This window comes from Carcharodon carcharias, chromosome 8, assembly GCF_017639515.1.
Source record: "Carcharodon carcharias isolate sCarCar2 chromosome 8, sCarCar2.pri, whole genome shotgun sequence".
NCBI classification, from domain to species: Eukaryota; Metazoa; Chordata; class Chondrichthyes; order Lamniformes; family Lamnidae; genus Carcharodon; species Carcharodon carcharias.
The window spans coordinates 159543145-159566193 of NC_054474.1; the positions used below are offsets into that span (position 1 = coordinate 159543145).

General features: G+C 41.9%; 1 protein-coding gene across 1 annotated transcript in view; it reads right to left on the minus strand.

Moving 5' to 3' along the window:
• Positions 1-14393: 14393 nt before the first annotated feature.
• LOC121281527 (bile salt-activated lipase-like) overlaps positions 14394-23049 on the minus strand; it is a 33035-nt gene continuing 24379 nt past the window's right edge. Inside the window, 3 exon segments of the mRNA XM_041194474.1 lie at positions 14394-14559; positions 15148-15327; positions 19080-19283. Of these exon segments, the coding sequence (XP_041050408.1) occupies positions 14394-14559; positions 15148-15327; positions 19080-19283 (550 nt within the window).

A 23049-nucleotide genomic window follows, 5' to 3' on the forward strand; every position in this document is an offset into this window, starting at 1 on the left:
CCTTGAGTGCCCTACCATCCATTCTTAATTAGCACATTCGTTTAGATAATATCACCAACTTTAACACCTATGTGTTCTTTTGTTCTATTGTTGTTGACATCTTTTGATGATCTGCTTCTATCACTGCTTGTTTGTCCCTACAACCACACCCCCCCTCCACTTCTCTCTCTCTCTCTCCCCCCCCCCCCCCCCCCCCCCCCCCCCCCCCCCCACACACACACACACACACACACACACACACACACACACACCTTAAACCAGCTTATATTTCAACTCTTTCTTGGACTCGAACTCAAGTTCTGTCGAAGGGTCATGAGGACTCGAAACGTCAACTCTTTTCTTCTCCGCCGATGCTGCCAGACCTGCTGAGTTTTTCCAGGTAATTCTGTTTTTGTTTTGGTTTACAGATAAGCTTGATCTGAGGAAATTAGAGAAGGGGAAAATTGTCTACAATACAGAACAACAACTTATATTTGTATAGCATGTTTAATATAATAAAACATCCCAAGGCGCTTCATAGAAATATAAAACAATGTGACACTGAACCATGTGAGATATTAGATCAGATGACAAAAAGCTTGATCAAAGAGATAGGTTTAAAGGAATGAAGTGAGGTAGAGAGGTGTTGGGAGAAAATTCCAGAACCTAGGACCTAGGCAACAGAAGGTGGTGCCACCAATGGTGGATAGGGCACATTCAAGTCCAAAATTAAATGAAGTACAGTAGTATAGATATTATGTTAGTGGACAAGTAAACTAGAGGCCTGGAATAATGATCTGGAGACATGACAGCAACTGGGGAATGTAAATTCAGTTAATTTAGTAAATCTGAAATACAAAATTAGCATCAGTAATGATGACCATGAAATGACCAGATGGCCATAAAAAAACCCAGCTGGTTCTTTAATGCCCATTAGGAAAGGAAATCTGCCATCCTTACCCAGTTTGACCCATGTGTGACTCTAGACCCACAGTAAAGTGGTTGACTCTTAACCGTCCTCTAAAATGGCTTAACAAGTCACTCAGTTACACCACACTGCTACACAAAAGCTTCATACAGGGATGAGAAAGTTCCGCCAAATGGCAAATTTCTGACATTGGGGTTTCAGAAATCTGCCATTGGCATCTTCATTTTCGACTTTCAGAACTGAAAGACCAGCCTTAAAAAAATTTGAACTAGGAGCTGCTGCTTCCAACCTTCAAGCAACTTTGTAGTTTTCCAACAAACCGTTCCTGTCTACCTGCCTGTCTTTCCCCCTCTCAGTGGGAGCCCTGATATGTTTTACTATTTTGAAGCCGCTGTTGGGTGGCTGGAACAAAGCTGAAGGTATGGAGGAGGAAAACTTTTTCACCCCTCCTGCCACTGGTCAGTGACCCATGGCGGCAGGTCTGATACATCAGCTCCTGGATGGACGGTTTGAAAACTAGCTATGACCGCTCTAGCTGTCTCTGCCTTCAGCCAAAAGCAAAACTTGTGAGAAACATTGGGGAAGGGGGAGATAGACTGTTGATGATGTTTCTGACCCAAAGCTTAATCCATGTTTGTTTCTATAATTGTTACAGAGTTTTTGTCTGTCTGTTGGTATTTCAAAATATTGCTGCTCGGGCCCACTTCAGGCTTCAATTTCAGCCTCATGCTCTGTGAGTGACATTCTGACCAACTGATAGCAAATTATATTCCGGTGACATTTCACTCATTTGAACCAATGGCTGTGAGGGAGGGCCAGGCTGTTGATAGAGGAGGGGGGATTGATGGAATCACCACATCAGTCATTTGTAAGCCAGAGGCAATCACTCCCAGTCCTACAGAAGGACTGCCTGGAATGGCAAAACGATAAGAAAGATTACTCTTCCTTAACATAGTTCATCGTGGACCATTTATATTTTAAATTGTCCAATTTTAAGTTTGCAATTTTGAAAAATAGACATTTTTTTTTCAATGCGGGTAGTTAGACATTAAAACCTTTGTTGATGCCCAGGAGGAATTTTCATCTTGGTTTCAGAGCTGTTAAGAAGTGACTGGTGCAAGTCATTTTTACCAGTAAGAAGACAAAAATACAGCACTTAATTTTGTTCACACATTTATTTATGCACACGACTTAACATTAAGCTCCCAGAGCCTACAGAAAGAACTACCCAGCATATGCCAAGAGTGTGTTACAATCTGGTTTAGAAAGAAATCTGAATATCTTCTTTAACCAAAAAACTACACCACAATACTTCATTTTTTTAAGCAAAACACAAACCTAATTTTATCAAAAATCTTGGACAAAACAAACATTATTAACTGAATATGATTTATAATTATATATGTTATGCACTCAGGTTTACTTTTTACTTCCCCTAAGAGTTCTCTTATAAGACACATCAATCTTAAAGTTATGTTACCTCTGTACGGACCATTCATAAGTATGCCACTGTCCTTTGGAGAATTCTCCTTGGCTCCAGATATTCTCAGAGATAAAATCTTCATTTACCATCTCTTGACTGTGGATGCCTCAGTCCCTTGTTCTGGTTACTTTTGTAATACTTCCAAGCTACTATGTTTGTTGTTTTCTTTACCACAAGACTCTGTAGGGACCACTGTAGATTCTCCCACTAGTTTTAAATTAGGCAATCTTCAAGCTTCTGTTCCCTCACAAAATTCAAACTGAGATTGTCATTCCACACAGTAAATGATGAAGTTAAGAACATAAGAACTAGAACTAGGAGCAGGAGTAGGCAATTTAGCCCCTTGAGCCTGCCCCGCCATTCAATACGATCATGGCTGATCTCATTTCGGCCTCAACTCCAATTTCCCGCCGTCTTCCCATAACCTTTTAACCCATTTCTAATTAAAAATCTGTCTATCTCCTCCTTAAATTTATTCAGCATCCCAGCATCCACTGAACTCTGAGGCAGTGAGTTCCACAGATTCACCATCCTTTGAGAAAAGTAATTCCTCCTCATCTCTGATTTAAATCTACCACCCCTTGACCTAAAACTATGACCTCTTGTTCTGGAATGCCCCACAAGAGGAAACATCTGTTCTACTTTGTCTATCCCCTTTAACATCTTATATACCTCAATTAGATCTCCTCTCATCCTTCTAAACTCTAGCGAGTATTGGCCTAAACTGCTCAATCTCTCCTCATAAGACAAGCCCCGCACCTCTGGAATCAATTTAGTGAATCTCCTCCAAACCGCCTCCAATGCAACTACATCCTTCCTCAAGTAAGGGGACCAAAACTGTGCACAATACTCCAGGTGTGGTCTCACTATTCCCCATTTACAGTTTCTTCTTTGATCTGATGAAGCAAATAGTTTTTACAACCCTTCAGAGTTCACTGAATGCATTTAAACTAATTTAACTCTAACTCACAAAACAAAAACATTTCTCTGGACTGCCCTAACTGCAAGGGTTGCAGACATCACATCTCCAGTTCTTTAGCTAAGTAAGTTGCAGTTTTATGTTCTTACCTTCCCAGCTGTTAATCTCTTAAACCAACATGGCTCCAACCTTTTAAGTGTATTAAGCTCCAAATTTGCTTTAATTGTATTTAACCCAGTTTTACAGTTAAACTTTAATTCTTGAAACTAAAAGTTATATTCGAAAACACATGAACCATGAACCACATCTTCACCAAAGATACCACAATAATTCTAAGGTTCAGTTACAATCAGGCTCCGACTCTGGCACTAGAGGGAAAGGAGGGAGCAGTCTCACGCATTTCGTGCTGAGGGTAGCAGTTGCTGCTTTTCGCCGCCTCTGGCTTGGCCTACTTGGGTCCCAACACCCGTCCACTATCCAAGCGCTCATTGATAGAAGGGGCTGCAGTCCCAATCCACCAGAATCTAGGTCCCGAGTTCCTTTCCCCTGGGGAGGTGACTTGGTCATCCCTGGCAGCGCAGATCTAAATGTCGCTGGCTGAACAGGAGCCGCGGCAGCCCACTGACAGTGGCAACAATGAGGGGCCAAGTATGGGCATGCTGGAGAAATCCAGAGAGGAGGAAGGGTGGAGATGGAGGAGGGGATGTGAGTGGATCTGCATGGGGAGGGAAGGAAGGGTTGAGTGAATGAGGAGTGGGTGGGAATGGGAGGGAAGGGTTGATTGAGTGGGGACAGAAGGCATAAGTGGCTGGTTGAGTAGGGAGGGGATGAGTGAATGTGTGGGTGAGGAAGTTTGGGAAGAGATATGTGTGGGTGTGTGCATGTGGTGCAGAGGTAGTTGAAGAGAAAGTAACTGATTACAATGTGTATGTAGGTGGGGGAAGAGGGGCTTCAGTGAGTCTTCTGTCACCATGGAATATGAAGAGTTTGATTGAAATCTACATGAGTACATAAAATATATTTGCAAAGTATTGGTGAAAAAAGAGACATCCTGTTGAAGCTTTTCATCTTGCACTTATCAGGACAGCTCGCAAGAATACCAACACTAAAGGGAACAACAGTTTATATTGCATAAGAAGAGAGTTCTGCTTGGTTGGCAAATGGACTCTTGATTGCGAGAGGCATTTCTATGGAGAATGCACCAGGGGAGAGGTAACTGCCAAGCTTTTGTTCAAATTCAAACCAGGTAGCTTGACTTTGGTCAAGGAATTGCCACAGGGAATGCACTAGGAAATGGCTGCCCTTCAAGCTTTTGTTTAGTTGAAAAAGGCATAATGCATAGACATTAGGGGGATGCAGTGGCATAGTGGTATTGTCAATGGGCTAGACATCCAGTTGGTGCAATTTGAATTCAATAATAATCTGGAATTAAAAGTCAAATGATAACCATGAAACATCATCGTAAAATTCCATCTGGCCCTTTAGGGAAAGAAATCTGCTATCCTTACCTGGTCTGGCCTACATGTGACTCCAGACCCATAGCAATGCAGTTGACTCTTAAATGCCCTCTGAAATGACCTAGCAATCCACTCAGTTGTGTCAAACTGCTACCAAAAATTGTATAAGGAATGAAACTGGACGGGCCACTGGCATTGACCTTGGCATTTGAAATGACAACAGCAAACTCAGCCCTGTCAACCTTGCAAAGTCCTCCTCACTAACACCTGGGGACTTGTGCCAAATTTGGGAGAGCTGTCTCAGAGACTAGCCAAGCAACAATCTGACATAGTCATACTCACGGAATCATACCTAACAGATAATGCCCCAGACACCACCATTACTATCCCTGAGTATATCCTGTCCCATTGCCAGGACAGACCCAGCAGAGCTGGCAGCATTGTGGTATACAGTTGGGAAGCAGTTGCCCTGGGCATCCTCAGTATCGACTCTGGACTCCATGAAGTCTCATAGCATCAGGTCAAACATGGGTAAGAAAACCTCCTGCTGGTTACGACGTACCGACCCCCCTCAGCTGATGAATTAGTACTCCTCCATGTTGAACTCCAATTGAGGAAGCACTGAGGGTGGCAAGGGCGCAGAATGTACTCTGGATGGGGGACTTCAATGTCCATCACCAAGAATGGCTCGGTGGCACCAAGACTGAGCTGGCCAAGTCCTAAAGGACATAGCTGCTAGACTGGGTCAGCAGCAGATGGTAAGGGAACCAACAAGAGGGAAGAACATGCTTGACCTCAAGCATTCTGCCTGCTGCAGATATATCTGTTCATGAAAGTATAGGTAAGAGTGACCACTGCACAGTTATTGTGGGGACAAAGTACCATTTTCACATTGAGGATACCTTCTATCACATTGTGTGGCGCTACCACCGTGCTAAGTGCAATAGATTTTGAACAGATCTAGCAACTCAAGGCTCGGCAACCATGAGGCACTGTGGACTATCAGCAATGGCAGAATTGTACTCAGCCACAATCTGTAACCTCATGTCCCAGCATATCCCCCACTCTACCATTACCTCCAATCCAGGGGATCAACCCTGGTTCAATGAAGAGTGCAGGAGGGCATGCTGGGAACAGCACCAGGCATACCTAAAAATGAGGTATCATGTAGGTGAAGCTACAACACAGGACTACTTGCGTGCCAAACAGCATAAGCAGCAAGCGATAAAGCTAAGCCATTCCACAACCAACAGGTTAAATATACGCTCTGCCTTCCTGCCACATCAGTCATGAATGGTGATGGACAATTAAACAATTCACTGGAGAAGGAGTCTCCACAAATAGCCCCATCCTCAATGATGGGGGGAGCCCAGCATGGGTGCAACAGATAAGGCTGAAGGATTTGCAACAATCTTCAGCTGGAAGTGCCAGGTGGATAATCCACTTCGGCTTCCTTCGGAGGTCCCCAGCATCACAAATGCCAGCCTTCAGCCAATTCGATTCACTCCATGTGATATCAAGAAACTGCTGAAGGCACTTGTGTGTCAAAGGCTATGGGTCTTGACAATCTTCTGGCAATGTGGAAAATTGCCCAGGTATGTCCCATCCACAAAAAGCAGGACAAAGCCAACCTGGCCAATTACTAAGATAAAAGCAAAATATCGTGGATGCTGGAAATCTGAAACAAAACAGAAGATGCTGGAAAAACTCAGCAGGTCTAACAGAGCTCTGAAAAAGAGTCATATGGATTTTAAACATTAACTCTGTCTTTCTCTCCACAGATGCTGTTAGACCTGCTGAGTTTTTCCAGCATTTTCCACTTTTGTTTCTGGTCAATTACTGCCCCATTAGTCTACTTCCAATCAACAGCAAACTGATGGAAGGTGTCATCAACGGTGCTATTAAGTAGCACGTGCTTAGCAATAACCTGCTCACTGATTCTCAGTTTGGGTTCCGCCAGAGTTACTCAGCTCCTGACTTCATTACAGCCTTGGTCCAAGCATGGACAAAAGAGCTGAACTGCAGAGGTGAGGTGAGTGTGACTGTCCTTGACATCAAGGCAGCATTTGATCAAGTTTGGCATTTAGGAACCCTAACAAAACTGGAGTCAATTGGAATCAGTGGGAGAAAACTCTCCAGTGATTGCAGTCACACCTAGCACAAAGGAAGATGGTTGTGGTTGTTGGAGATCAATCATCCTAGTTCCAGGACATCACTGCAGGAGTTTCTCAGGATAGTGTCCTCAGCCCAACCATCTTCAGCTGCTTCATCAATGACTTTCCTTCCATCATAAGGTTAGAAGTGGGTATGTTCACTGATGATTGTACAATGTTCAGCACCATTCAGGACTGCTCAGATACTGAAGCAGTCCATGTCCAAATGCAGCAAGACTTGGACAACATTCAGGCTTGGGCTGATAAGTGGCAAGTAACATTCATGCCACGCAAGTGGCTAGCAATGCCCATCTCCAACAAGAGAGAATCTAACCACCACCCATTGACATTCAATGGCATTTCCATCGCTGAATCCCCCACTATCAACAACCTGGGGGTTACCATTGACCAGAAACTGAATTGGACCTGCCATTTAAATATTGTGGCTACAAGAGCAGGTCAGAGGCATAGAATCCTGTAATTCACCTTCTTACTCCCCAAAAGCTGTCCACCATTTACAAGGCACAAGTCAGGAGTGTGATGGAGTACTCTCCACTTGCCTGAATGAGTGCAGCTCCAACAACATTCCAAGAAGCTTGACACAATCCAGGACAAAGCAGTCCATTGATTGGCACTCCATCCACAAACATTCACTTTCTCGACCATCAATAATGCATAGTGGCAGCAGTGTGCACCATCTACAAAAGGCACTGCAGGAACTCACTGAGCCTCCTTAGACAAAGTCTTCCAAACCCACAGCTGCTACCATCTAGAAGGACAAGGACAGCAGATACATGGGAACATCACCATCTGGAAGTTCTCCTCCAAGCCAATTGCCATCCTGACTTGGAAATACTACTGTTCCTTCACTGTCGCTGGGTCAAAATCCTGAAACTCCCTCCCTAACTGCACTGTGGGTGTACCTACTGCAGCAGTTCAAGAAAGCAGCTAACCACCACCTTCCCAAGGGCAAGTAGGGATGGGCAATAAATGCTGTCTGCAAGGTATGGTGCCCAGTGTGTGAATATCTGTAGCTTCTAACATGGGTAGCCATGCCACACTGCAAGCCTGACTGATAATCTTAAATTGGTTTTCAGTGTAATTCTTACCACAGTTAGGATTATTTAGCAAGAGTTGCCCAATTGTGGAGTTGCATCTAATGTTGGACACTTTTGTTTTTTTTGCAAGGATGGGCTGGTTGAGTACAGTCAGTACTTTGCCTGTTGCAAACAGCCAAAGGGACATGCTGTTTGATACGATCCACCAGTCACTGGGATGTATAGCTTACGTACCTGGCATTACACCGTCAATGAAATTCATATACCATGTTACTCATTTGTGTGATAGGCAGAATGTCTTTTTGGATTGGTGGCAGCATCCAATTAGTGGAGAATACCATTCATTGCTACTGCATAGAAACAGCATGAAACAGGTAGCTTCACTTGTTGCTCAAATTTTTAAGACACCTTACCCTTTAGGGTAATTTGAAGTAGACTGGGCACTTTTCAGGATCAAAAGTGGTTGACTTAGGTCCATTCATCAGTTTGCCCAATATAGAGTGGTCTGATCAGGGTAGCCTTTATCCCACAGGATGGCTTTTATGCGCCCTATTTCAGCATCGAGTTTACATGGTGAGCAAATGGCTTGGGAGTTGCCAATAAGGCTAATTGTATAACATGTGCAACTGTAGGAATCCCAATGTGTATATTGATCAGTGAAGATAGGCTTCCAGTAGACAGTAATAGAGAACCCATTGGCTGATTTCTCAACTCACATGTCAAAGAAAGGGAGCTCATTTGACTGTTCCAGTTCAAAGGTAAATTTGAGCGCAGGATGCAGCCCATTAAGGTGTGTAACTAAGTTCCTATATGCAGCTGCAGATTCAAATATAGCAAACATATCATCTATGTATCAGAAATATACAAGGGGTAGGTGGTTAGGTGTCATTCCATCGAAGGTGTGTTTCTCGTGGAAACTGACACAGATGTTTGCGAGAGCTGGTCCTAGAGGGGATCCCATGGCAACGTCATCTATTTGGGTATACATGGTGTTGTTAAAACTGAACTCAACTGCATGAGTTGCTGAGTTCATAAATTCAATGAATATAGATCCAGACAATGACAGTACATCCAGATGGACAATGTAGTAGCAGATTCTGGGGGCACCTATTGGGTTAATGTGCTACTAAGTACAGCACCACCTCCATAGTGATATAAGAAGGCACGTGACCTAGACCTAGGGTTAGTGTGTTGGCCAGAGATGTGTTAAGATCTAGGATGGAGATAGTGCCATGCCTATACATTTATTGTATAATTATATATAGTTACAAGTAGTTAATAAAGACTTGCTGTTAACATTCAGAAGACTATGAAGATTTCTTTAACAGGCATGATCTGTAACCAACACCGTCCCAACATGGTCTCAGCTGTGGAATCCAAACCCACACCTCCACAAAGACTGGAAGACTAAGAGAAAGGACATCTTCAATGGATTCTGAACTGAAAGAAGCTCCCAACTAAGATTGAGAAAATTTGCCATAAAAAACTCCAGAGAGAAGAGCCTGGAAGCTAAATGCAGAAGTTTTATTGCAGCAAAAGACTCCACACAATCATCCTTGGAAGTCCAGCACACAAGAGTTCATAGCCTGCAAAGGATGAACTAAATCCTTTTCACTTCCAGGCTGCAGCTAGTCCTTACCAGCAATCTTGCCAATGCTGCATTGCGAAGCACTCTCACAGGAGAGATCAGTGTCCTGCAAGTACTGCCCAATGCTTTCACTGCAACAGACAGGGATACTTTGGTAAACTGTGCAAGTCAAAACCCCAGCACGACATAGATAGCCCAAAGGTAATCCACAACAGTGAGACTAATAACCCAGAAACACACAGCCATGCTTCTTGGGTGAGATCAAAGATTGTGGTTCTTCATTTTGGAATGCTGACATCTGGTAAATGGTCATGTAACAAATTTTAAATTAGATTCAGGTGCCAGCATCACAGTCCTGTCAGACAAGGAGCTATAACTCAAAGGCCTCTGGCTTTGAACAATGGACGCTCCACTTTATGGAGCAGGGGTTGTCCAACTCCCGATCATTAGTATGATCCTGGAACCACTGAGGCATGGCAGCAAACAAATCTTTGAGCTGACATATGTCATCTGTAACCAGCCTTTCTCTCTCTCTCCTGAGCAAGAATACCTGCATAGACCTTTATCTCTTCCAGATGGCATAGGATATAAAGACTACCACTGTCGTTAGCCAGTTAGAGCAGCATGATCCTGAGTACACAAACTGTTAAGAGTATCCAGACTCAAATTTCACTTCCAATTGCCCTTATTTAAGTTTAAAATACTAGTCTTGGACGCACTTGTCTCTCCCTCAAAATGAATGTAAAATTCAGTCATATTTGATTGCTGCTACCTAGGGGTGCCCTCACTATGAGGTTATCATTAATCCCATCTCATTGTGCAATACCAGGTCTAGTATATCCTGCTCTTATGGTTGGCTCCAGAATGTGCTGTTCTAAGAAACTATCCCGAAAACATTCTATGAATTCCTCATCTAGGCTACCTTTGCCCACCTGATTTTTCCAGTCTATATGTAGATTAAAATCTAAATTCCTTGAAAAAACCCTCAGACCAATATCACCAAGATATGGCTGAAACAAGTTACAAGGTACCAGCAAAAAGATCAAGTTTTCACCATAAACCTTCACAAAATCCTCAGATCAATATCACTACAATTTGGTTGAAATGTAAAATCCACCACACGGTTGGTCCTGGTAAGAACTGTAGGTTGGCAAGCCAGGTTGACCCTTCCTGACCCTCCTTCTTGACTGCAGTGCAGATGCTCAGATCTGCTCTGCTTTTATAATAATTTAACTCTGACACGTCAAAACATATTTCCTATTCTTCCAATGTCCATCAGTTGATTCCACGCAAAGTCCAGTCAAATGTGATCAGCTCCTGCTGGTTGAAACAATACAAGGTTTTTCATGGAAGATGTATTCAGATGAATAATATCAGTTCTCATTGTATGAGCAATTCTCTTGCTGTTTGAGGTGGCACAGTAACAGCACCTGGCTCCAAAATTAATGAGGGTTTGAATGACCCTGTTCCAGTGCTGACCTCATCTCCTCTGGAGGTCTTCTCGCCACAGCTTCCAACCTTATAGTCTCCCAACCCTGGACAGCCCGCTTCTACCTCCTCCCCAAACTTCACAAACAGGACTGTCCCAGTAGACCAATTGTGTCAGTCTGTTCCTGCCCCATGAAACTCATTTCTTCCTATCATGACTCCATTCTCTCTCCCCTAGTCCAGTCTCTTCCCACCTACATCCATAATTCCTCTGATGCCCTACATCACATCAACAATTGCCAGTTCCCTGGCCCTAACCGCCTCCTCTCTACCATGGACATCCAATCCCTCTACACCTCCATCCCCCACCAGGATGGTCTGAGGGCTCTCCGCTTCTTCCTTGAATAGAGGCCCGAACAATCCCCATCCACCACCACTGTCCTCCGTCTGGCAGAACAATTTCTCCTTAAACTTGTCTCACTTCCTACAAATAAAAGGTGTGGCTATGGGTACCCTCATGGAGCCCCAGTTATGCCTGTCTCTTTATGGGGTATGTGGAACATTCTTTGTTTCAGTCCTACTCAGGCTCCCTCCTACAACTCTTTTTCAGTAACTGATGACTGTTTCGGTGCCACTTCATGCTCTCATCTGGACCTGGAAAAATTTATCAATTTTGCTTCCAATTTCCACCCCTCCATCACCTTCATATGGCCCATCTCTGACACTTCCCTTCCCTTCCTTGGCCTCCCTGTCTCAATTTCTGGTGATAGACTGTCCACCAATATTCATTACAAGCCCATCGAATCCCACAGCCACCTCGACTACAGCTCCTCACACCCCGCTTCCTGTAAGGACTCCATCCCATTCTCTCAGTTCCTTCACCTCCGTTGCATCGGCGAATATCAACAAAATGACGAATGAGATGTGGAAGGGTTATAAGGTTTCCAGACCGCCTGAACCTCTAACTTCAAGGACTTGAAGGGAGGAGATAGGATACTGAGAATGTTGTTAATGCTAATACTGTAATAGCAACAATGTTGGAATAGCGTTAAGGTTGTAACAATAGGTAAATACATAATACTTATAACAATGTAAGACTTGAAGTAAACTGAAGTAACTCTATACCCATGGGGTAAAGACTTGGAGGAAGGTGTAGTAGAAGGGTCTGGCACATACAGGGTTGATGTAGGACTGAGCCCTCAAAGTACCTCAAACATTTAAGTAACAGTTGAAGCTAGCTGTGTCACAATCCTACAATGCAGTAGCAACCCAATGGTATTTGCCACTAACAGGATGCTGCCATCAAGCCAAAAAGATGTTCTACCTATTACACAAATGAGTAATGTGGTATATGAATTTCAGTGCCAGTGTGATAGTAGGTATGTAGACCATATGTCCCAAAGACTGGCGGATTGTATCAAACAGTGTGTCCTGCTGCTGTTCGCAACGGACAAGATACTGACCATACCCAACCAGCCCGTGCTTGCAAAACTCAAAACAATGTCCAACATTCGATGTGATTCTGCAATTGGACAATACTTGTTAAATAATCCTCAATGTGCTAAGTAATTCGTTGACAACCAATTTAAGATTGTCAGTCAGGCTCATAGTGTGGCATATTTGCAATGTAATGGAAGCTACATATATTAATACACAGGGCCCTGTTGTTTGCAGACAGAAAGAACATGTACTCATATTGAGCCTGTTTCAGCTAAACAAAATAAGTGACAGCCATTCGCTGACTCATTCCTTAGGGCAACACCTTGACTAATCAGGGTCAAGCTGCCTGCTTTAAATTTCAAACAGTGGTAGTCACCCATCACTGATGCATTCTCCATAGCAACCCCTCTACCAAAGTCCACTTGCCAACCAATCTGCGTTCTCTTCACATACAGTATAAATTGTTGTTTTGCACCCTTATATTGGTACTCTTGTGAGTGTCCTAATGAGTGTACGATGAGAAGCTTTGACACGTCCCTTTTTTCAACAATACTCAAGTTCTGTACTACCAAACGACTATTTATCAGGAAATTATTCTTAATATGAAGGGCAATCCTGAGACCATTCATTGTTTCTAATATATAGTAGAAATCTGTCATGAGAAACAAACTTGTATTTTATGTTAAGACCTTGTTAACCTAGGGCCCAAAATAATGATATAGGATAGGAGCATTGAATGCTTAATCTATTTGTTGAAAATTCTTCTGCACCATTTTAACAGAGGCATTAATTCACTTATTTTACTTAGGCTTGTGCTTCCACTGATATAACTGAAATGGGACTTCCAGAAAAGCATTAAGCATTTGTATGTTAGCTTTACATGTCTTAATTTCAGGATCCTGGTAACCGATTGCAGGATATATTAAACTTAAAAAGATTGTTTCTAATTTCTTAATGGAAAACTTAAGTGAAGGACCAAGGTTAATTGTGCAGGATACCACCAGAGTTTAAAGTAACAGGAGAACAAACATGGTAAATCTGGAAGTAGTGTTTAATTGATGCCAAATTTGGGTTTTAAAAGTCTGAAAAATCAATGGAAGAAGGAAGATGTGAAAGATGATTAGACTCTTCATTTAGACTCGTCATGGCTTGTCTTGGCCTACTTTGTGTTCACACACACTTTCATGAGTTCTCTCATTCAAAGACCATATATCTATCAGGCTGAAGTGACATCGAAATGCCTCCCATCTCATTTTTCAGGTTCCCCCACCTGGCAGAGGTCCATGCAAATAGACTTCCCATTTTGTGTGCAGCAATTGGACAACATTTGCTAAATCATCCTCAGTGCGTTAAGAATTAAGCTGACAGCCAATTTAAGATTGTCAGTCAGGCTTGCAGTGTGGTGCATTTGCATGTACTGGAAGCCACATATATTCATAAACAGGAGGATCTGCAAAGAGGCTGTCGGCAACCTCTTTCTGCCTCCAACAAACTAAATGATTTGAATTTCAGGAACAGCATGAAGATCACTTAAGGTCTTCTGGTTACTGGTTTTGGACAGCAACCAGAAAACACAAAAGCCAATAGCTCTGATTGCTGTTGCAAACCTGAGAGGCCTTTGGCATAGCACACTTTCTTCTAATCCTTTAGGTGCAAGTCTTTTTAAAGAAGTTTTTCTGTGCCATGTGAATGTCAAGGGCTAGAGAAATGTCTTGGACCCTCAAATATGGGTTAGTTCAGGACCTTTCTGGCATCAACAAATTGCAGACCTGAAGTCCTGGGAAAAAAGTAAATTTGTATTGGAGACAACGCAGTTAAACTGGATTAGAACAGTGAAGGATCAGGCTAAAAGCTTCTTTATTTGTATTTTTGTCACAAGTGATTTAAAAGTTGCAAAGGACATTAAGCATTCAGCAGGTTAAGAAAAATGGCAAGGGCATTTGGGTTTCCACTCATGAATTTACAAGTTTGGGAACATGTCCACCCAGAATGACACGAAATCTTCACGCAGATGTTGCTTAACAGATGTTTTATTGAGAGGTCCGTTGATCTCCAAATAGTATGCATCTTTAATATTGTAAGGTTGCCAGAGATATGGAACTACATAGCCTCCTTTATTAGGATTTCTGTAACAAGCAAAAATATTTAGTTCCTTGTAACACAGCTTATATTTATCTCGCTTCCTAGTAAGGTAGAAAAAAAAAGTGCTTCACAAGAGTACTCAGACAACAATCAACACCATGCCTAAAAGATAGATATTAGAAGAGCTAACGAAAAGCTTGGTCACAGAGGTGGGTTTTAGGGAGGGGCTTAAAGGAAGATGGGGTGGTGAAGAGTTAGGGAACTTCAGGAGGAGAATTCCACAGCCAAGGACTAAGATCAAGTTGAATGCAAACCAACATTGGTGGGGGGAAGGGAATGAGAGATGTACAAGAAGTGCACGTTGAAGGAACGCAAAGATCTCAGCGGACTGTAGAGCTTGAGAAGGTTAAATTAAATAGGGAGAGGTAATGCCACATTGGAGTTTAAACACAAGGATGCGCATTTTAAATTTGACTCATTGGGAAACCGGGCAACCAAGGACCCAGAGAGGTAAGTGAACACAAGTGGTTTTGAGTGAGCGGGACTTGGTTCGGGATAGAATATCGGAGCCTTCAATCTAAATCAAACCATACTGAATGTTCTTTTAATATTATTCAATTAATATTACTTACCCAGTATGAGCAAAGTTAGTCCAATATCCAATCATGTACTTGGAGAGTTTACGAATATTCGGAAGCTGTATCCATGGGAAAAATAATGGTATTCCAAAGACATAGAACAACTCCTCACTGTGTACAGCTCCTTTTACAAATTTTGCATAGGAGAAAACATAGCTATATGTATTTGCATTCCTGCGAAAGGATAACAGTAAAATACATTTCAAAAACTAACGTAACATCGAACCAAAAGCATTCTCTGCAACGCAGAAGCCATCTAGCTCAAACTTTCTGTAGTTTTTCACTCGAGTAATCCAAACTAATTCCACTACCTTGTCATCATCCTTTTCTTCGAGGAGTAATGTTCCCCACATACTTGAGATACATGTAAACTGGGTGTAAAACAAATAGTCGACGTAAAAGATCAGGGAAACTTGGGTGCCAGTGTGTAACACACGCAATTAGACCATTCCCAATTTCCACACTCCTATACACCTATCTATCGATCTCTGATCCTGAACAAACTTTAGCTCATTATCATAACTCCACCCCGAGCTAAAGAGCTGTACTCATGAATTTGCTGCAATTATCCTGTTCTGAAACGGGTATAAAATTAAGCACAGATTTTTAGGCACAGCATGTAGCCAGTCATTTTTCTGATGTTGTATTGCCATTTTTGAGCAATATTTAATATCTATAACTCACTGAGACCTGCACAATGTTTTCCGTTTCGTTGAATGCATTTTATGGCATAAATACAAGCCATGTTAAAAACTGAAAAACTTCAGTGATTGCATATTCTTAAACATGCTGGACTAAAAATTGGGTATGGCCCAATTGCGGGTGTGGGGATTGTGACCGTTGATTACCCCGTTCCCAATAGAGGTAATGCAGACAGGAAACACACTTTGTAACCCCTGTAGACTTCCAGTGAGTCTCACGCTGAGCACTATCTTGCGTGCACCAGAAGTTGGCTTGGCGCCTGACCTGCTATTTCACACTTTGCTGGACCTGTTAGTATTCTCTCTTAAACATGCGTTCAGCTGTACGAGGCACTGTTGTTTTGTTTCTCAGTTTTACGATTGCCTGCCTTAAGTAAAGCCACCTGACCCACTGAATGTTCGTCTTATGGGAACAGCAAAATCAAAACACTTCTTGAAAAACTTCGGAAAATATAACAGATGAATAAGATGACCTAGAAATCTCTTTCTTTTGGCTCAAGATGGAATGACTTCTAAAGTGATCTATCGTGAAATATTTAATGCTTCAAAAGCACTGAAAATGCAGATAGTGAGACTGAAAACCTAAAGAGTGATGCGACAGATGTTGCCTTGACACTAATAATGAAGTATTCAGAGTACTAACAAACATCCAGGAAACGTGTGTAGGTATAGATTTTGATCCTGAGGATTTTGTGACCGACGTGAATCATGTAAAGAATGATTAGTATAAATCATATAGTAAAAATTGTAAATCTAATTAAACTAGAGTCGAGCCAAGAAAGTAAATTCATTGTGAAAATAAATATTTTTGTCTAATAAGTTTTTGAGTGTAATAATTTTGTGTGAATTTATGTATTTGTGTTTTGCTAGAGTAGAGTGGTAGAGTGTTGAACGAATACTTCACATCCATCTTCACCCAAAAGAATGAGGATGAAGGTATGAAACTCGGGGAGAGGGACTGTGAGGTTCTTGAGCAAATTGGTATAGGGAGTGACAAGGTATTGGAGGTGTTGGCAGGCTTAAAAGTGGACAAATCTCCAGGTCCGGATGATTTGTGTCCTAGACTGCTGAGGGAGGCAAGGGAGAAGATCGCAGGGGCTCTGACCCAAATGTTTAATTCCTCTCTGGCCATGGGGGAGGTGTCAGAGGACTGGAGAACAGCTAATGTGGTTCCTCTATTTAAGAAAGGTTGTAGAGATAAGCCAGGGAACTACAGACCAGTGAGTCTGATGTCAGTGGTAGGGAAACTATTGGAGAAAATTCTGAAGGAGAGAATCTATCTCCATTTGGAGAGGCAATGTTTGATCAGGGATAGTCAGCATGGTTTTGTCACAGGGAGGTCATGCCTAACAAATTTGATTAAATTTTTTGAGGAGGTGTGTAGATGAGGGTAGTGCAGTTGATGCAGTTTATATGGATTTCAGCAAAGCCTTTGACAAAGTCCCACATGGGAAACTTTTAAAAAAGAAGGCAAATGAACATAGGATACAGGGTAATTTGATAAGGTGGATTCAAAATTGGCTTAGTTGTAGGAGACAGGGGGTGATGACAGAAGGATGCTTTAGTGACTGGAAGCCAGTGTCCAGTGGTGTACCACAGAGATCTGTGCTGGGTCCCCTATTATTTGTCATTTATATAAACGACGTAGATGACTATGTGTGTGTGTGTGTGTGTGTGTGTGTGTGTGTGTGGGGGGGGGGGGGGTGGTGGGGGATGGTGGTAGGATTGGTAAGTTTGTGGATGACACAAAGATTGGCCAGGTGGTTAACAGTGAGGTTGAGTGTCTTGGGCTACAGGAAGATATAGATGGGATGGTCAAATGGGCAAATAAGTGGCAGAGGGAATTTAACCCTGAAAAGTTTGATGTGATACAGTTTGGAAGGAGTAATTTGACAAGGAAGTATTCAATGCATGGCATGACACTAGGAAGTTCTGAGGAACAAAGGGACCTTGGCATGTATGTCCATTGATCTCTGAAGGCGGAGGGGCATGTTAGTGGGATGGTGAAAAAGGCATTTGGGACACTTGCCTTTATCAATTGAGGAATAGATTACAAAAGTAGGGAGGTCTTGTTGGAGTTGTATAAAACCTTGGTGAGACCCACAGCTGGAGTACTGTGTGCAGTTCTGGTCGCCACATTATAGGAAGGATGTGATTGCACTGGAGGGGGTGCAGAGGAGATTCACCAGGTTGTTGCCTGGGATGAAACATATAAGTTATGAAGAGAGGTTGGATAGACTTGGGTTGTTTTCGTTGGAGCAGGGAAGACTGAGGGGTGACCTGACCGAGGGGTACAAGATTATGAGGGGCATGGACAGGGTGGATAGGGAGCAGCTGTCCCCCTTAGTTGAAGGGTCAGTCACGAGGGTGACTGTTCAAGCTGAGAGGCAGGAGATTTAGGGGGGATGTGAGGAAAAACTTTTTTATCCAGAGGGTGGTGACGGTCTGGAATGCACTGCCTGGGAGGGTGGTGGAGGCAGGTTGCCTCACATCCTTTAAAAAGTACCTGGATGAGCACTTGGCACATCATAACATTCAAGGCTATGGGCCAAGTACTGTAAATGGGATTAGGTAGGTAGGTCAGATGTTTCTTACGAGTCAGTGCAGAATCAATGGGCCAAAGGGCCTCCTCTGCACTGTGTTATTCTGTGATTTGGGGATTAAAATTGTTACTAAGACAATTATGTGAAAGAGGTAATTAAGTGAATTGTTGAACAATACCAGTTGGATTTAAGAACTGCTTCAAATAAATTACTTCATAGAAGCATTTTCGTGGTCTGGCTTTCAGCTTTAGCAGCTATCTCATTCAATTCATATGCCCATAGAGCTAACATCTCAGATTATTACTTCATAAAACCTTTTCTTTGTCTTATTTTTTAAACCTTTTTAACTTTCTTCCTTTTATTTCCCAGATGGGTAGCCCAGCTTGTATATGTTAGAAAAGTGGTTAAAACTATTTCACAGTACTGAAGATTTTGTGAATTATTACAAATATACTGCAACAGGTTTTAGAGCTACAAAACATCATTGTAAGTGTTAATCAATATTTCTAAAAGATTGTTTGTAAGTTATTACATAGTAGTTATAGCAAGAGAATATAATTTGCCATTTTTAAAGTTGTCTTAATCTATTCATCACAAAATTAATTTTTCCACACCTTCCCATCCTTATGGCCACACAGGCAATTAACAATTGATTATAAATAAATATCCTTTGGTGACTTACCTGGCATTTTTTTGGTGTAAATTGAGAGTTACTTGTGTAGAAACCAAGAAGATGAAATCTGTTTCGAAATCAATAATTGCTTGTTTTATTTCTGAATCTTTTATTAAATTTCCATTGGCCTGGCTGTATATCTCGTATGTGCTATTTATAGCTTTCATATCTTTATCGGGGAATACACTCACAATCAAGTTGTAAAAGTCCTCCCTATGGGAAAAAAATTGTTTTATTTCCATCAAACCAGATCTTTCAAACATTATATCTCTTCTCTAGTGTCAGCTGTGACTGTTGGTAGCACTCTCGCCTCTGAAACAGAAGGTTGTGGATTCAAGTCCTACCAAGATTTGAGCACAAACATCAAAGAACTAACCCCAAGAGAGCACCGCAATGTCAGACGTGCTGTCTTTTAGTTGAAGTGTTAAATCGAGGCCCTGTCTGCCTTCTGAGGTAGATATAAAAGATCCCACAGCATTATTGTGAAGAGCAGGGGAGATACCCTGGTGTCCTGCCCAGTATTTATCCCTAAATCAGCATCACAAAAACGGATTGTCTGGTCATTATCACATTCCTTGCTGTGCACTACTTGGTTGCCATGTTTCCTACATTACAACAGTGACTATACCTCATGCATTATCACCACAATTAGGCCCTGGGAGTTTTGGTAGAAGAGAACTGGAAACTATGCTGTTGCAAACCAGTAAACATTGATTGACTATTTATACTATTTAAAGAGATGGACTTCAGCAGGACTGCATTAGAACCTTTTTCCTTCAGGTTCCAGTTACGTGTGATCTGACATCATTGATGATGCACTCGGAGCTATTAGCATAATAGCTATTAACACTTTATACTACACCTCCCCCGAGTCTTTGATTCTTCTCATTAACATTAACTATTTACACATCCTACTTCTCCCCACCCCGCCCCCCCCTCCCCAACAACAGTCTGTTGCGCCAGTGGTGTCAATCTCTGACTATGTTCTCAACTTTCTTTGAGGATGTGTAGGATGTATGCTCTACATAACTTCCTCCTTGGAAGGCACCGACTTCCTCAGATGAAGATTTCTATTTTTGGTCTGCAGTATACAAGTGATGAACAAAGATGTTAATTTTCTTCTCTTTTATCTTTCCCTTCTTCTTAACACTCTGGGGAAAGGTTGAACTACCGGCTGCTCTTACTTGAAAGAATGAAGTTCGTTCAGCTCCTGTAAAGGTTTGTACAGCTGTAGACGGTGTGCAAACTTCTACTGCTGCAACAAACAAAGTATGTAATGCCTTATCCATGAACAAATTAGATGGACAAAGGATGAAGAATATTCTGAAGAAAAAACGATGATTGTCCTGTTAATACTGTAGGAATTTATTTTTTTGTAAGTAGTGGCTCAACTTGTGTACTCTTTGGTGTGAGTTTGCTGCTCAGCAGGCATTACCATCTTTGGAAATTCATCAGAATGTGAGTGTCACCAGCATCAGCAGTGAAAGAAACATGCAGAGGCAGATAAATTACACTTTCCTGCACACCTATGGTGTTAGTAAGATGTATAAATAAGCACCTCTGTAGTTTTTCAATCTCCAGATTTAATTTGAGATTGAACGATAGCAGGGATTTGTTCCACAATGGTTACAGTGGCCACAGTAAGAACTTCTGGTCTTGATTCTTCATTGTACAAAAGGGTTGCTGCTTCAGGTTGTTATTGTATGTAATTGGTGTCTTCAGCAGAATGACAGACAAATTTGCATTTTTATCACCTTCAATAATATGGTAATCCCCCTCAGCAGAGGTATCTGGGCTTTCATTGACATTTTCTATGCTGTCTTCAAAAAGTAAAGCAAATTTCAGGACCTCCTCCTGTGACAAACGTCAGTGGAATCTTGGTTATCATTCTCTTCCATGCTTTCCCGATAGATGAAAATTAAGGTCTAGAATGTCAGCTTGCGGCTGGTCACCTTAAACCTTGGTGCACTTGTCTCTCGCTTCATTTAGCCTCTCCTCAAAGAGAAATGAAAGATCTACGATATCTTCCTGTGGTCATAGGCAGGGCCCGGGAGAGGGGGGTGCAGACATTGTAAACAGGCTGGGGGGGTTGGTGCCCAGGCTCGGTGTTGTAAACAGGGTTTCTCGTCGTTCGGACTGAGCAGCCAGAGCTGCAGGCCTGAAAGGCCAGCTTAAAAAAAATGGATCTGTCAGGCTGAGAGTTCCGATTTTCTGAAAGCCAGTCCTTCAGTGTCAGGTTAATTTCACTGAGTTGCTATGCTGCTCCCGACATTCAGGCAGTTTCATGATTCCATTTTTTTTTTGAAAGCCTGCCAGAAAACCATGATAATGCCCGAAGGTCAGCAGTAGCAATGCAGCAACAGAGCATCTTCTTGCTTGAAAAATAGTAAGTCAAATCCCTGTAATTTTAGAACCAATTGGATGCTCTGTGTGTAGGGAGGCGGGGATGGCGGGAGGGGTGGTGGGGTGGGGAAGTATGGGGTTTGGAGGGGTGGTTGGAGAAGTGTTGGGGAGGTTAGTGGGGCAGGGGTTGGGGGGAGGTTAGCTACAAAGTTGAATTGTTTTTTTTAAGTGTAGTGATTTTTTTGTAGCCACTTTCCTAACATCAGTTGATTGCCCTGTGATTAATTATCCTTAGGGAATCAGCATTGGGCCTCTAATTTCACCACTGCTACAGTCACTTTGCCTACAACATACAGGTGTAACGAAAGAAAGACAAAACCTACATTCATACAGTACCTTTCACATGTCCCAAATTGCTTTACAGCCAGTTAAGTAATTTTGAGTCCTAGTCACTGGTATAATATAGGCAATGTTATCAAATGGCAGAGCAGGCTCCTGCTCCTGTTCATATGTCATTCTGGGATGGATGAGATGAATTGGGCTTGACGGCCTTTGTCATCCATAATTATCCTGTGAACAGAGGGTGGAATCAAGCCTGGAATTCTGTATATTTTGTTGCTAATGAAAGTTTACTGTGAGTGATATTTACGGGGTGAGATTGCCAGGACAGGAGTGCATAATAGGCTCATAGTGAATCAGTAACTTGTCTCACACTACACAATGATTCTTGAGTCTTTTGCATTGAATTCAATCTTGTCCTTTTGTCTACTTACCTATTACCCATTCTATCTTAATGCTTTATATTAGTTTTTTGAAGTATTGAAATATTGTGACAAAGTTGCATTGCATTCTAGATATTGAAAATATATTGTGGTGAGACATAGCAATCAGCAGTCTTCAGACTTGCTGATCAAGAAAACACAGATACAAATGTGAACCATTCAGTCTTTGTCCACTGGCCCCTTAAAAGTTGTGTCGCACAGAGACATCTGAGGGCTCCAATACTTCTCATTGTCAGTGAAGACCTATGGTGTTCAATCATTAGACTTTGTTGCTCAAAAATCATTTGACCTCTCTATCCTGTGAGATTACTGATAAAATAAAATCCAATTACACCACTTGTATGAAATAATTATATTGAATAATATCATGCACCCAGGAAGAAGAAAGTCTTCTTCTCCTTCTAAAGAATGGAAAAAATCTTGTGTAGTTTATCTAGGTTTCATGTATTGGATCTTTCCCCCAGATATGAATTTACTGTCACCATGTCCATATGATGCAATATGCAGAACATGTTAATGAGGGCTGAGGCAATCACCAAAATCAATGTTATCTGAATAGTGCTTTAAATAACCAAAGGGATACTTTCCTGTCTAATTAACAATATTGCATAATGCTCTTAAAGTAAAATTTGTACTCTCTGGTTTGTTTAATTGTCGCGGTAGGATCACCTATAGAGTGCACACAAACTAACACCGCACTATATTGTTGCTGCTTTTAATATTAATAACCCATGCTGCATATATATTGGATGATATTTTTAACCAGATGCCATCAATGGGCGTTACCATTTTACTAGGGCCTTTCTGTAATTGTTTGGTGAATTGATTGGTGAATCTTTAAAGGGGAAAAACTA